Genomic DNA, 16,498 nt, shown 5'->3' on the forward strand with positions numbered 1-16,498 from the left:
GTTAGTGGTGGCTGAAATTGGACTAAAGGGCTTTTACCCAAACAGTATGGTAAAAAACAAACAATTGATCCAAGTTTGTACTGCCCACCTACAAAATAACATAATGGCTGCTCAAGTCTATTTACAAATTATTTAGCATTCACATAGTGCAGCAAGTCTATTTACATGTCGTTGTGATGATTCACTTCGTAATGCGGCAGATTTAACTTGCCAACTCACATTTTTCATCAATAGCACTTGCAAAATGCACCCAATAAAGTTAACAGAAGTGCACCGTAGCCTTGTGCCTACTGCTTGGCATGCGGTTGTGGCACAGTATTACAATTTGTTGGAAAACAAAAAACAGGCATTTAGCAGGGGGCAGTATTGCCTCCTGCGTAACCAGCAAACTGTTGCTCAACCACCTCCAAAAAGCAATCCACCATTGAACGCTTTTCAGACTGGCAGTAAAGAGTGCCGCTCATGTAAGCTAATCCTAAAGGTCCTACAGTAGGTGTTTACCACTTGAGTACCAGCCAATCATACTCCTTCATTATCAGGTTTTCAGTGCTTTGCTATTTTGATTGACAGTTAATCAGTCATGGAACACTATACCCAAATAATATTTTATAATGTAATAATTATCATTTATATTTTGTTGTGAGCTATCTTTTGGGTTTAATAACTGCTGGGTTTTTATATTTTACAACACATAGCAAAAAAAGACCAAACATTTTGAAAAAAAAAAACTTTTTGTTAAAATAAAAATACCAGGATAGTACAATTGTACAAACACCCCCAAAGGACCCCTTTTTGGAAAGCGGACCTCACAAGGTAATCTCATTTTTTCCCCACAATTTTTAGGAAATGATCAGTGTTGTCTTCTAAACATTACAGTCTTTGTTATGATCTTTGAGAATTAAATACTTTACAGCAGGGGTCCCCAATCCCCAGATTATGGACCGGTGCTGGTCCATGACCTGCTAGGACCCGGGCCACGCGGTGGGGGTTGACAGCAGGTGGAGCAAGTTGGTACAACCTGCACTAACACTCACGACCACTAGAGAGTGCCCGCTCTCCTTCTCCTAGCACTACTACTCCCTTCCCTCTATATGGTCATGAAAAAGGAGAAGGGGAGGGAGGAGATTTGGGCCAGGGACCCAGGCTTCACATACACCCCCCACTTCCCAGGGTTACAGGCTGCAACCATGATAAGAATATGTAATCACTTTATGTCTCTACTCTGGACACAGGCACACTGCACTCCCTGCTATTACTCTGTCAGAGGCATTGGGAAATAATCAGTTTTGTCTATAGTTCTACAACTGCAGAGCTGTGTTTTTTGGCACTGTTATGCACCCCCAGGAGTGTAACCGTCACACTGCAGGTGTCCACTGACCCCTGATACTCAAGCAAAATGAATTAAGGGGAACCCAAAAAGCATTCCTAGTTTAAACCCATATAATTGTAACTACATATAACTAAGATTCTCCTAACACCAGCTATTAAATACCACATCTGTAAATTAGGGAAATAGGCATTTTTAATGTAATTTAAAAATAAACCTAAACTTTTTTTTTTAGATAATTTATTAGCTGAATTAGCAATATGATAATGCTGATGCATTGTCCAATGAGTGTTTGTTTTTGGCAGAAAAAGGGGACTTTATGAGGTTGATTTACTGAAAACCAAGGAGAGAGCACAATTTGGTGCCGCAATGCAGATAAACCAATCAGCTTCAAGGCTTTATTGTAAAAGCTTAATTGAACAAGCTGAAGATAGAAGCTGATTGGCTACCATGAACAGCTGCACCAAATTCCGAGTGCTCCTGTTTTAGTAAATTTCAATTGTGTTTCGATTGTATTTCAATTGTGTAGGTGCAATTCTGCTTTAAGGAAAAATACTTTATGGGGAAAATCATTAAGTACCTCTAAATAAAATCTGCATGTGATAGGTCTCCATTTATCTGCTGCTCCACTAGCTAAATACAAATAGCTATAGATTTACCCATCCTCTGACTGGCCCATAATAATGCAAGCCACTATGTTTCTGGGTTTCAAGCACCATCCTACCTCTTAGCTCACCCCAGCCTCATGCATACCCATTGAAACATAAAAAGGAACTTGCAGAACACCGAAGTTTCGAACAGGAGGTTGCAGTTCTGCACAGAAATGTGTGCTAATAATTTCCGATTAAACAAACGGGGAAGAGCTGATTTTACACTACTGTAGTGCTTCCTGAACAACATTAGGAATTTATTGATTGTTTTCAGGTGTGCCTGTTATTGGTCTGTAAATCCCCTAACCACTTTTCTTCCACATTTGACACGGCAAGACATGGCAGCAAAACTTTTTCACTTTTTAAACAAGAAGAATGATTTATTTTGTTATGTATCTTACTCCATTATTTTTACATAGGCCGCTTACTGTTATAAATATTGATGTTTTTAGGTTCTAAGATCTTCAGCAGCGCAGTAGAAGGTAAGGCTGTACAGACCCTGTAACAAGGTCAGTTAAATAGGTAAAGCATTAGGAATGAGATCCCTGCCCAAATGTGCCTGCAGATTATTAAAAGGGATCGATACAAGTATTGAAGGTATAACAGAAGAAGAAAGCATTAGTTGTGGGAGAAAAACAGAAAATCTTCTCTTGGGATATTGAATGTTGTGGATCAGGGTTACCCTTTGCTCTGAAAAAGATGTGCACCCCTTAGGACTTGGAGGCTTACTAAAAAGAAAGAAGTATGGAGAAGCCCTGGAGATTTGAGTGAGAGCTAGTGGCCAAAAAGGAATAGAAACATCTCATTTGGTGATATTGTGGTGTGCCTGTGGTCCTCCGGAGAGATAACAGATTTTTCGGGGGTTCAAATCTTGCTTATTGCCTTGAAGAACTTTAGACACACCGTGTACTGTGTAATGTGTAGACAGCTGTGTCCACAGTTTTCATTTGGCAACAAGCAAAGGTTCAACTGTTCCCACTGGGCACAATGAATAATTTAAGGAGGTTTACAACCATAAAGGAATAGGATACATAATAAATACCACATAGAAAGCACATTTTTACTACCTTTCCCTACAACTTCAGGTTACACTAAACCTTGAAAAACTGTTTAGTGACACACAGGAGAATCTTAACACTTTGTGGTCTACCTCGGTTTGCCTTTTCATGTCTGTTTTTTCTTTCTAATAAAAAAGTACAGAAAACCCAATCTTGGCAATACATAGGTAAGTGCTACCTGCAACCACAGTTTTCTACAACCATGTCTTCATACTGTTTGTAGACCACGTTGTTGCCAGAGTCTATGTATAGAATACTTATGGGGCTGAGTTTGGAAGGGACACAGCAGCTAGGTGGTGTGGACTCAGGGTCCATTGAATTCATTAAAGTCTGGATTATGGCATGGTTGGTAGGCTCCAGGTGGGATCTTAGAGGAAAATCACACATACCCTCGCAATGGTAAGCTTCATAATCCAATGGGGCTATTATCCAGTCATCCCATCCAAGCTCCTTGAAGTTGACATGCAAGGGCTTCTTACTACACCTTGTTTTAGCCCTCTTGCCTTGCCCTTTGTTGTGACTTGTCCTGGTTGGCAACGTCGTCCTTTTTCTTCTTCTTTTAATGATGGGCCTTTGGTCATGATCAGGAGGATCTAATCCTTTAGGATTCTCCATTGACCTAATTTTGTCCCTGATCTCCTTGAAAAGATTCTCCTTCCTTTTAGAATAGGAGGAGACCACCAGCAAAGCTTTTTCTGGTTCTGCTAAGCCCAGGCGATTAAATCCAAGCTGGGCCGGTGACAAGTATTGGTCTGTGAGATCAGAGACTATCTTTAAGGTAAAGCACAAAGGCTCACCAGGACTCTTCCTGTTGTCCATGGCTTTCCATACATTAAATACTTCCCATTTGGAGAAGGTGGCCATCAGGTCGACAGAACGGGAATCTAAGAGGATGGGCTCCTGCCAAGTGGTGGCACAAGTGTAAAGATGAAGATGAACAACATTCCCGGAGTCTGATACCACAAGACTTATGTTTTCAGGGGGTTTGCATAAAATCCTTAGCTCAGCACCCACAATTTCATCCAAGAACGACAATGTGCTGGTGTCAAACAGGTAATTCTGCTCCATGGACTGAAGAGGTACTTTATCTGGAAAGGCATAAACACAGAAATATAATATTAAAATTAATTTATTTGCTGCATGTCTGTAGCACTGAAATTCCACTATAGAGTACAAGAGACCATTGACATTGCCCTCTGTCCTGAAAGAGGTTACAATGCACTTACCACAGTTTTACAATTGCATATATTTACTCTACATGCAAACAGGTAAATACATAGATGAAATATACAGTAAATATGAGAAAAGTTTATCCTGGCATAACATTATTAATTTTTTTTCAAGCAGTCTTGTGTTTGTTTTTCATCCACGCATTTTCCAAGGTCAACTGTCCTATCACTGGACAATGATTCTGCCGTGTGATAAGGCTAAAGGCTAAGGGTTTACTGTCCAATGAGCAATCAAGTGACCAAGGAAGCTAAATAGGATACAAAAAGCTGATTGTAAATTGACTGACCAATCATAATCTAAAATTCTTTAACATGTAAACACAAACCAGCTGTGAATCTAGCTTGTTGACTGGGGTTTTGCTTTAACCTCTTAGCATGTATTTTTTTATATTATGGAAGGAAATCAAAAGCACACATACAAAATAAAATCCAGACAAATCTCTGGATTAACATACAAACTTCATGCAGGTGTTTTGATGTGAGTCTAGGTTACCAGTGCTGCATGGCAGGTTTGTTAAACACAAAACCACATTGCTACCTGCTTAGAAAAGTTGGGGAGCCTTGAGGTGCTGACTGGAACCAATCAGATGTTTACTGTCATCATCCACTCTAAACTCCACTATAAAAGTACATATTACAATCTAACTAATGGTTTGTATGAATTATAAATCAGAAAAAAATTTGTATTCCTATACATTGACCCTTACCTTTTGAATTAAGGATTATTGTAATGCCCTGGTGCCCAACCTGTGGCCCAAAGGCCGCATGCGGCCCTTTGGTGTATGATGTGCGGCACTGAGATCTCAGCAGTCTGTATTCTGAATATTGAAAGGGTAATAGCATTGCTGCCCGGTTTCAGCCAATCAGAAAAGGCAAGAGAAGCCACTGCACCCTTTGCAGCTGTAGAATAGAGAGATGCATGTGGCGGGAGCACCAAGATGGTGTATATTCATTTCTTTGGGCATCAAGTGATTCCTGGTACAGCGAGTGTTAGCTGGAGATATCCTGACCGGCTGTCCGTACTACAAGGGTGATTGCTGACCGATAAAGGTGTGTGGTTGGCACCTCAGGGATGCTTAGCCCTATGCAAACGAGGCAGAGCACATTGCCATTGTCTGTGAAAGATGCCAATGGGTCACAGTCAAGCTGCAAACCTGAAGTAGGTACGGACACTGCAGAGAGTTCCTGTTGAAGCTATTGCTGAGCAGCCTAGAGCCCAATATCTTGCAGGCAGACTGGGAGACAGGCTATTGCACAGAAAGGCTGGAACCTGCACACAAGTTTCTTAAGAGTGGTGGTGAAGTGACAGAGCAGCTGATAGGGCCAGGACCAGTGGTTGTCAGTCATACAACTGTCTGCAGACAGAGTGAGGCCCTCATATCCACTTGTAGGGGGTCACAACCAGAGAAGACAACAGTGGAGGTTGCCACAGCCATCAAGGCCATCAAAGAAACAGCGGACATGAAAGTACTAGCCGACAGCACTACATAAAGACCAGACTTGACTAGCTCATCAAGTGAGGAGGACCCAGTGGAGTTTGATCCAGGATCACCAAATGTTGCCTTATATGGGTCAGTGTAGGAGAATACTGGAGACTGGAACTCTGTTTGTTGGACTGTGTGGAGCTGAGGGGGACTCTGCAAATAGGGGCTCCCAGACTTCTGAACTGAACCTAGCCCAAAGAGGCTCAACAAATGCAATGTGCTGAAAGTCTCCAGCTTATTGGGTAGTCTAACGAGAGGAGAATCGATTTATCCCCCCTCCCCCCTCTTACACAGTTGCCTGCATGTTGATGCAGGATGAAGCCTACAGCCAACTGATAAAAATGGCCAGAGATCATTTCATCTTGCCCGGGAAAGGGAAGCCAGAAGAACTTACTATATTTTCTTGGCTGCAGGATATCATTCAGAGGTGGATGGCCTTTGAATATGGATACAACTACCCATATGTACCAAAGGAGTTTAGGGAAGATGTTAAATAAAGTGCACCGAATTGTGCAATGCAAGTGCCAAACCCCTTTAAAATAAAGAATCCCCACACCTTTGGCAAAAGTTCCTGAGTATATAAAGGACCTGGAGTGTGGGAATATCCAGACCAGACAAGACAGAGTTGTGGCCAAGAAAACAGGTCATAGGGACCAGGAATGGTCCACAAACATCTAGATGGGAAAATGGTTCAGGTCCCAAATCCTGCATTCTACAGGTAAGTTGTCATCAATCAAAATAAGTTATTTCTTGGTTCATTTTCTTTGGTGCAGGCCTTGCACGGCTAGTGTCGAATATGTTTGCTCTCAAGCTCAATATTTTAAGGAACAGAACTTTTGCTCAAGCTCAAAGGGCAACCACCTTACATCAAATCCCTTCCCCTCATATCCTTACAACTTAGGAAAAGGGAACTTCAGCAAATGTCTGGATGGAAGCTGAAGCCAGGTCTGAGCGAGTCACTGCTATGACATTGGGCAATGGTCTATAATTTGTAAAAAAAAAAAGAGAGATGATTATAGCAGGAAGGGGGTCACCTCTAATGTTGGTCAAGCTGGGCGCCGCAATTCCTCTTAATGACTTTGTGTAGCAGAGCCAAGACTCATGCCACCTCAAAGAACTTTGTGGCTTTGTGCTAGTATATTATTCCTGGCTAGGGAATAGCACTGCTATGCAGAGAATGTAATACAGTTAGCATGGGTAGCTTTAGTTTAGATAGGATGCATCTTATTGCTTTGTTTTCCAGGACTCTGGGGGACTCTATGAGGTAGGATTCCTGTTTCTACTGTACATAATTAATTTAAAGTAAAACTTATTATGCTCACCAAGTGCTAATAGGTGGCATGGTTCAAGCTAAGGGTAGGATATAGTCTCTGAGTATACATTTTTGGTCAAGTAATAGTTACTTATGTACTCTAAAGTAAGCTGTTTTTACTATATTGTTTCTGTGTTTACACTAGTCTATTGCTTAGGATGTAGCATTTAGGTTAATAGGATGTTTTGTGATTTTCTAGAGAGTTATCCTAAGGGGGATCTTCAACAACTGTATTGTTTAGTATAGATGTATATACTAACTTAAGTAGGATGTATACTTTAAATCTGTTTTGTCTTAGGTAAAGATGGTGATACTTTGGCTCAAGTACTGACATTTGACTTTTGAATGTAATTAGTTATTGATAGGGATTTAGTCAGATAGGCTGTATATAATAATGTAAGTTGCTGGTTAGAGAAAACCTAATCTTTTGCTGCCTGGGTCAGTATTTGAAGTATATTCTTATATCAAATTTTCTATGCTGAGAATTATGCTATGTCTATATTGTTTATTACCTTAATGCGGAATGCCACATGTCCTATTGTCAATTGTTAACTTCCCCTCACCCCATCCCTGTTAGTGGGATACTCTGTTTTCTTGTTTTTTTGAGTATTTTGACAGGAGCTGTCTTGCTCGGCCCATGAGGACAGGGCTTATTTTTGGTGGGAGGTGAATGTAACTCCCTCCTAGATAGGTGCTAGGTTAGGTAAATATGGTTACTGGCTCACTGTAATCAGTTTAGCTGCATGTGATTGTTTTTGTCTGTTCTGTGTTTCACTGGCTGCGGGGTTGACTGCTTCCCCCTGTCTGTCTGGATAGGTTCTGTAGGATAGTGGGCAGGGAGAGTCAAATGGGCAGTTCAATATTTATGTAGCCCTGGCCAATCTCTGGGAAGTGGTGCCCAGATGGTTGCTGGGAAGGAGCATAAATACTCTGAGACAGGGAGCAGAGGGGTTCTTGTCCTAGAGGAGGAGATCCCAGCCTGGAGGACTATTGCCCTCCTGCATGTGTCTGCTGTTCATCAGGGTCCCAGCTAGATTAGCTTGGGAGCCTATTCTGCTGAAAGTTGCTGGAGCTACCTGAGGGACATTTGTCTGGGGATCTGGTCTGGTATCACTGGAAAAAATGTCTGGAAGATATTGGAAGGAGGCATCCAATTATCCAAGGACATCATTAAGTACAGACTGGAGTGAGAGATCTCTGAGACTGCGTGTTGCTGTTATCCCTTAAATGCTAAAGTCAGTTTGCTCAAAGGGGACATTGTGCCTGGTTTCCTGGTAATGCTTATTCAACTAACTGCATGTGCATGGACTCTGCTCACAATAATAGGAGGAAGGTTGGTGTCCTCAAGTTGCTACTAAAGTTACTGGAGTATCCCACAGTCACCCTACCCCTGCCTAAGTTCAAGTTCTGCAATAAAGCATCAGAAAAGCTTCTCGGCCTTTTGGCTAAGATCAAGTGTAGTATCTGTTCTTATCAGTTGGTATGGAACCTGATGGCTAGTATCGGTGGGGGCCGAAATGAACCAGGGCGCTCCGGAACAACCGGGGGACTGGGAAGTAAGCCACATCAGAGAAAGCCGGATGGTTCCATTGCCTTCTGATTTGAATGGGTCCGCCCCTACCAGTTTGAAGGGAGCGAGAAAACTGGATTGGTTCCGTGGCCAGTTAGTACTGCTCCTGGATGTGATTGGTAAGGAACAGCGGTGGCGGTGGGGGAGCCTTTCCTCCTGGGTTGAATCTGGCCTTGCAAAAGGCTTGTCCCCAGTTGAAGGTAGGTTCTCCCTAAGCTGTCCAAAGTTCTGATGCCTCCTGGTAGGATAGGGCTACACTCGGTCTGGCCTTTGGGCCGGGGTAGAGAAAGCCCGTAGTGTATGTGCCCCTGGGGTGGCAGCCCAGGGGTGCCTTAATTCTCACTGGTGAGGGGCAGCTCGCCTTGAGTTTTTCGGCACCATGGTCACTGCACCTACGCACACTTTTTTAAGCACCTGCCTCTTGGGCAAGGCCTTTTGGCTTCGACCAGAGGAATTTTTATTCCGGCCGGAAGGCCTGCCCTTGTATTTTCACAAGGGCACTAATTCACCTCTCCACTTCCCCTTCTCCACTTTTTTGTTTGTGCGTGCTTTTTCTTTGTAGTTTGTCACTTTCTGTCACCTTTTTTTCACTTGCACGACTTGTAGGGTGTGGGTCCTCGGGCCCTGCCTTGAGTCTTGGGAGGGGGTGGATATGGCCTTTTGGCTTGGTCCGCCCTCTCTCATGGGGTCTCCCTTCGGGGTAGCCCCACTTAGTACTCGGTAGGGGCTGTTTCGGCAGTCCTCCTGAAGAACGGGGTCAGTCTGGTTTCGGCCAGACAGACCATGAGTACCTTAAATCCCTGTCAGGAGTCTTGCGCCCCGGGGGATCGAGGTTCGGGTCCTACCTCTTCGGAGGGAAGACCATTTGTATTCGCACACCCTGTGCACTTTTTGTGTTCCTCACGTTTGTGTGTGTGCACTTTTTTATGCACCGGGTGAAGTCTTTTGAGTGTGTTTCACACGCTACGGGCTTTTAAAAAAGGAATAAAGCATCAGAAAAGCATACCCCTAGACTGTTCATTGAGCCAAATGAGTAGTTGTGTGCCTGGCTGGGGATGCAACTGTGGGAAAAGACCCTAGGGACCTTAAACTGTGGGCTCCTATGAGCACTACATGCCAATACTAAATCCCCTCTGAATGTGACCATTCAAAACATTTTTTTTGCTCTTTTCAGAGCTTTAGAGATGAAAATATTATCATTTGTGTACATTAGTAAAATATTAGGATGTTATTATTTGGCTTTGGTAGCCTACCCTAACATATTGTGCATCGTTTTTGGGACACATAGGGTTTTGGCAGCAGATTTGGATACATTTTATAGGTAAAAATAGCAAAAATGTTGACAAAAATACATTTTCATGTGATTTTTCCTAACTTTACTTTAATTTGTGCAGCCCCAGCTATTTACCCCAAAATATTATCTATAAAGCCTTCTGACTATGATAAATATGATTTTTATGTAACAGCAGAATAATAAAGCTCTCAGTGAAAGTCTGGGTTTTGATTTAGGAGAACTTTTTTTTCCAGTTTCAATTGCGACACACGTGGAAAAAAATATTTTTGTTTGAACAAATGATTAGTTTAGGATAAGATCATGTTGGTGACACATGATAGTTAAATTTTCACATTTTTATCAACCAGTCTGTGCAACCTCATTCTAATCTCCTTGCTCCCGATTACCTCCAAACTTCTAAAACACTTAGTCTATAACCATCCCAGCTGCTACCTCACTGGTAACCTTCTATACCCCTTATAGTCTGGCTTTCGCCCACAACTATCCACAGGAACTGCTTTCCTAAAACTCACAACTAACTGCTAAACCTAATTGCCATGGTTTAGTACTCCTTTTAGACCTTTCTGCTGCCTTTGACACATAAGGCCACCCACTTCACCTCAAAAACTCCACTCCCTTGGCCTCCAAGACTCTGCTCTCTCCTGGTTCTCCTCCTACCTCTCTAAGCACTTTTTTGTGTCACCTACAATTCTACCTCCTCCTATTCTCTCCCTCTTTTCACCCTCCTTTGGTCAGTTGATAACTTTGCATGGCTTCCAAAACCATTGGCTATGCTGGTGACATGCAAATCCAACTCTATAATCCTCAGCTCACCCCTTCAATCTCCTCACGTATCACTAATATACTAATTGAATGACAAATCAGCATGGATGTCACACCAATTCCTCAAACTCCACCTTTCAAAAACCGAACTCACAGAGCTCAATGTAATGATTCCCTGTATGTTGCCCAGGTAATGTAAAGATTGTCCAGTTATTGCCAACATACTGAAACATTTACCTGTGTGCTGCTGAGTTAGGGAAATGTCATACTTGCGATCCAGCTGCAGCAGGATCACTAGTTAGGACATGAAAGAGAAGTGAACACTCACCTGCTTGCATGTGTTTCTCCCTTGCAGGCTAAATGAGTGAGAAATCACTCTCTTGCCAACAACTTCCATTCCTAAACTGGTAAAGCTTGTGAGTGTTCTGCATATTCGAGAGATTCTGTTGCTGGTGCCTTCATGATGATAATTGTAAAAAAAGATGTAATAACAATTCCCTGTTTGTTGCCCATGCAGAGGCAAAACTAGAACCTTCAGGGCCCCGGTGCAAGAAACCATAAAAGGCCCCCGAACCCTGGCCGACCCCCCTCCAATGGTGGTGTAACACCAGGGCCCGATCGCAAGTACAATCTTTGCGACCCTGGTAGTTCCGCCACTGGTGTCAGTTTTTTTTAATTTTGTTATTTTATTTTTTTTATTATTTTTTACTATTTTATTTTATTTACTTTTTTACAGTTTTATAGGAGCCCTGCTGGGGGGCTTTGGTGAAATATTAGGGGTCTAAACTGACCTTAGATGTTTCACCTTTGGGACAGAGAAAGGGGTTGAGAACACAGCCCTCAATCTCCTTCTCTGAATGAACAGGAATAGCTCCATACAGAGCTTCCTGTTCATTCCCAAACTGAAATACAGTTTACAAATCACTGCCTCTGTTCATTAAAATAATGATGGGGCTGGTAAATAATATATTTACTGGCTCCTTCCCCTCTCTCCATCCTAAGAGATCCCCCGTAGCAGCTGGTGGGAGTTTGGAGGGGGGGAACCCAGCAGCGCTAGGATGAGGGTGGCTGGGAGAGCACAGGAGCCTGATCACCGCAGGAGGGGGATAGGATGGGCGGCATATAAAGAGAAACTGATCCCCTCTGTTTTCCTCTTGCAACCGCTGAAAGGCTACAGGAGGAATATGGAAGGGGATTGGTTCCTCTATATGCCACCCTTCCTATCCAGGTGTACGGGGGCCTCACAGGCCCCCAGTAGCATAGTGCCTGATCACAATTGCAACCTCTGTACGCACGCCCCGTGCCCATGTGTTGTAATGATATTCTATTGACCACATATTGTAACAATTGCCTATTTGTTGCCCATGTATTGTAATCATTTACAGTTTGTTGCCATGCATTGCAGTGATTCCCTGTTTGTTGCCCACCAACTGGAATTATTGTCTTTATCTTCTACACATTTTTGTGGTTTGCTGTTTGTTGCCCACTTATTGTAACAATTGCCATTTTTTTCGCTGCATCTTGCCAAGTCATTGATGTTTATTTGGAGGACCATAATACTAAAATGTTATCCCCCTGTAGGCCTGTCACTATTAAGTCATGTTGCACCCCACTTCCCCACAAAGTGACAGATTCTCTTGACAGGCCACCCAACACCCTCTAGTTTCTCTATCACTGTACTCATCGGTTGACCTCCCAGCAATACCCAGTACTTCCAGACATGGGGGAGCATGTGACTTACTCCCAGAATGCAGTGCTTTGGACTGAGGGGTGAATCACCAGACCTACACAATGTCATATAAGGAGGGGGGAAGCTCTTTAACCCTGTCTAAGCCCCAACACAGAATGCAATAGAGCTTACCCATAAACTAGGCTCAGGGCACTGACAGATGAATGGGGTAGTGAAGTAGCACAGAGAAGGTGTCAAAGAGGAGGTAGCTCTTTTAGAAGAACCTGTCAATTTTTATAAATATTTTTTTAAACTGTTGTTTTAAATCTGTTTACCATATATATTTACAGCATATACAAACTTTGTTTACCAAATAAACATTTGCAGCTTGAGCTATCCATCCTTGTGCACAACCAAATTTTCTGTACAGGCTGTAAGGAGGTGGCAGATCGACGTGTAAAAAGGAGACATGATCGCCACCTCCTGGCTAACAAAGGGCAAACTTTTAGGATGCAATGTTTTGTCTTTACCTAGAAACAAGAAAACATTTTCTATTTTTTTGTAGTCCTAATTACAAACTTTGGATGCTGAACTTCAGCCTTTTCTTCAGTCTTGCCCAGTTGTTCAGATGTCTGTCCTGCAATAAAAATGCTTACTCTGATTTCACTGCACACTGTAAACTACTGTCAGTATGCATTGGAAGCTGCAGCAAGTCAGACATAGCCTGCCTCATTTCCTACCTGCAGGATTTCCTGCATCATCTAACCCTTTCCTCCCAAGTCTGACAGTCCATGCCTCACCCCTTTCTTTCTTTGGATTTCAGTTTTTTTCAATCATGAAGGCTCAGCATCACACGTGGGCATTACCTAGGTCAGTCTGCATGCAAATGCAATCTGCTTAGGAACCGTCACTCATCCAGGGCGACATCCACCCAGCAATACATTCTTATATTTGCATAACTCCCAAAAGTCAGGCCATCGCTTCCTTCAGCGTTGGGGCTTCTTGAGAGGAATACTTAGGCAGGGTGCTGTAATGTTTTCAGGAAGCTATATACAGCACTCTGCCAGCCCCACCCACCAGCTGTGGTTAGCCTGCATTGCATAGAAAACCACAGAGATCCGGTGGTGACTTTACTGGGTCTAATATAAGGTATGTAATGAAAGAGGAAAAGTTTTCTTTAAAAATGTTGTTTGCGTGTTGATAAGGTGGGAGAAAGAAACCAGGGAAAGCAAAGAATAAGCAGAATAAATATCATCAGAATAAATATCAGTAAAACCCCTGTCTGTTTTTTATTTATTTATGTTCTATTCCACTAAGGTAAGTTCCCTCAAGAGCAGACACCAGAACAAGTGTTCCCTTTTGAAGATTTCCCCTCCATTCCTGTTCCTGGGAAAACTTAAAATTTTAGTTGAATCTTCCTAAAGCATAGCTCCCAACCAGTGCTGTATCTTGGCCTAGGCCAACAAGGCCCAGGCCTAGGGCGGCACTTTGCAGGGGGGGGCAGCAAAAAGCTGCACCCTGCACGAAAAAAAAACAGCCCCCTCCTGGCACAAAAAGGGTCCCCGTCGGCTTGCGCTACACTTTTTGTATAGTGCCAGTCTTATGTGGTGAATTGGGCCGGAGGGCAGGGTCCAGGAGGCAAATCAGTCTGGTACCCCCATAAAGCGGTCACACTGCTACTTACCAGTATGATAATTTGGGCAGACCGCAGGCCGCCGACCACACTTAATAAAACTGGCCCAACGGCCGCCAATGCTAATAAGTGTTGCACTGTAGCAAAATGCTCCGCCTACTCTCCTCTGCCCCCAGGCACTGATGGGCGCTAATAGGCTGTACTGATGGGCACTAATATGCTGCTTTGATGGCCACTGATGAGGCGGCAATGGTGGGTACTGATAAACTGCACTGATGGGCACTAATGAGGCTGCACTGATAAGGCAGCACTGATATGCTGCACTGATGGGCTCTGATGAGGCTGCACTGATGGGCACTGATGAGGCTAAACTTATGGGAACTAATGAGGCTGCACTGATAGACTGTGGTTGTGGTCTGTGGTTTACAGATGACAGGGTGGGTCATAAACAGGAAGGGGTGTGGCCTTTACAGGAAGGGGTGGGCCATATTTAAATTAAGGGGTGCACAAGTTTAGTCAGGCCTAGGGCAGCACAAAATCTAAATACGCCACTGCTCCCAACTGTCTCTAATTTTGAGGGACTGTCCCTCATTCTAAGAAAAGTCCCTCTGTCCCTCTTTCCTCCTCATTTGTCCCTTATTTTGGTCTGATCTATACAGTTGTATATAAAATGCACTATTCATCTTTCAAAAAGTGTTTCCCAGTGCTAAACCTTTCATCCAATTTCTAAATTGCTGCATTTGTAAATTTTAAAACCCAGTATAATGGAATAATAGTGGTTAAAAACAAGCCCTTGTCGGTGTAAGGCTCCATTCACACTACCGCGGCACGACTTCGGGGGCGACCTGTGAAGTCCCGTGCACAGCGACTTCGGCGCGACTTGCACGGACTTCATATAATGAATGTCTATACAAGTCGCCTCCAGGTCGCCCCAAAGTAGTACAGGAACCTTTTTCTAAGTCAGAGCGACTTGTGTCGCTCCTATTAGAACGGGTCCTGTAGCAGTGAATGGACCGCGAGGGACCGCTGACAAGTCGCCTGATAAGTCGCGGTAGTGTGAATGGAGACTAAGTCATTTTTTTTTGTTTATTTTCCTTTAAGGGGACATGGCAGGGGGTGTATCCTATGCCTAAATACTTTGGCTAATAGGTGTCCCTTATTCCAATCCCAAAAAGTTGGGAGGTATGCTAATGGAGAAACCGATCACAATAATAAACCATGACTGGGGTTCTATCCCTTCATCTCTCTATCCAAACCTGGCTATGGATACATGTTAAATCTGGTGTTGGCCTACAATTATCAATGGATCATAGATTTTATTGTTACAGACTTTTTTGTTTAAAATCTATTGTTTGACAACAAAGGAAAAAAAAAATTGCTACAATTCGATTGTACTTTAGGCTCAGTTCCGTGCATTGCCTGTAGGGCTGTCCATTCATTTCAATGAAAACAATAACTTCCCCAAAGGGGAAGCAGCTAGGAGTCAACACTGCCAGGACATCGGGCAGCCAGCCAGCTAGATCGTGATCATGCCTCCATCAGGATCTTATAGTGGTGACCTAGGAGAGCAGCCAGAGGACTTCCTATGTGCCATTTCCAATTCTTACCAAATGTGAATACAACAGTTGGATTGTTATATTTATTAAAGCTGTATCGCACTAGGGCAGATGTGCGCTCTCCCGCTTGTTTTTTGGCTTCATTTATTTCAGTGGGCTGCCCTATGTGCAAAAAATGCAGAAATCTCTGACCCTTTTTCCAAAATCGCAGTGCACCAAACCACATGGTGCTGTGACATTATGTAGTTTGGTGCACGTAAAATTAGCTTATGCATTGGGGTGCTGTTAACAATTAATAGCATTGCCACGTGTCTGCTAAAGGGCAGCGTGTTTCTATACATGATAGGAAAGTGTGCGATTTTGTGTACATTCCTGACACACAATAATGTGAATGTAGCCTTATACAAAAATCTGTGTCACTTTGATTTTTTATTGGTCAATCGTTTTCCAATAAATAGTGCCAGCCAAAAAGGCATTGATTTTTCATGACATTGGCTGTTTGGTACAATTGTTTGTCTGAGAAGATGGTTCAATGTGGCACAAATGGTAAACCCATCGCCATTAATCCAACCACTTTACAATCAAAGGTTTATTGGAAAAGGAAGAATGAACCAATTGCTCTGTACATCACACAATTAGGTGAATAATGGCAGATGTTTTTAAACCCTTCGGATTGCTTTCATCTTTAACCACTTCCCATCCTTAGGCTGTTTATTAACAGCGGCTGGTTTAAGTTGTTATGCCAGGATCATAATTGCAGCTACGATCCTGGTATTGTTATTTTCAGCTGATGATTCCCTTTTAGGTAAAAGTGATTGAGCGGTCATACAGCTTCTAGATCACTTTTAGAGGCGACAGAAGGGGGCCTCCCTTCCCTCTATCTTTACAGGTCTCTCTCGTTCCATTGGGCTTCCCAGTAAGGATGCAACCGGTGGCATCAGGTTCCCCGAACAC

The 16,498-nt window shown here is 43.0% G+C and overlaps 1 protein-coding gene across 1 annotated transcript in view; it reads right to left on the minus strand.

The window, feature by feature from the left end:
* Positions 1-2,772: 2,772 nt before the first annotated feature.
* Positions 2,773-16,498, minus strand: part of GDF7 (growth differentiation factor 7) — a 44,349-nt gene continuing 30,623 nt past the window's right edge. Inside the window, exon 2 of the mRNA XM_082249858.1 lies at positions 2,773-4,123. Within this exon, the coding sequence (XP_082105984.1) occupies positions 3,210-4,123 (914 nt within the window). The 3' untranslated portion in view covers positions 2,773-3,209. The remainder of the gene's footprint in view (positions 4,124-16,498) is intronic.

The sequence above is a fragment of the Pelophylax lessonae genome, assembly GCF_965119305.1.
Source record: "Pelophylax lessonae genome assembly, chromosome: 3".
Taxonomy (NCBI): domain Eukaryota; kingdom Metazoa; phylum Chordata; class Amphibia; order Anura; family Ranidae; genus Pelophylax; species Pelophylax lessonae.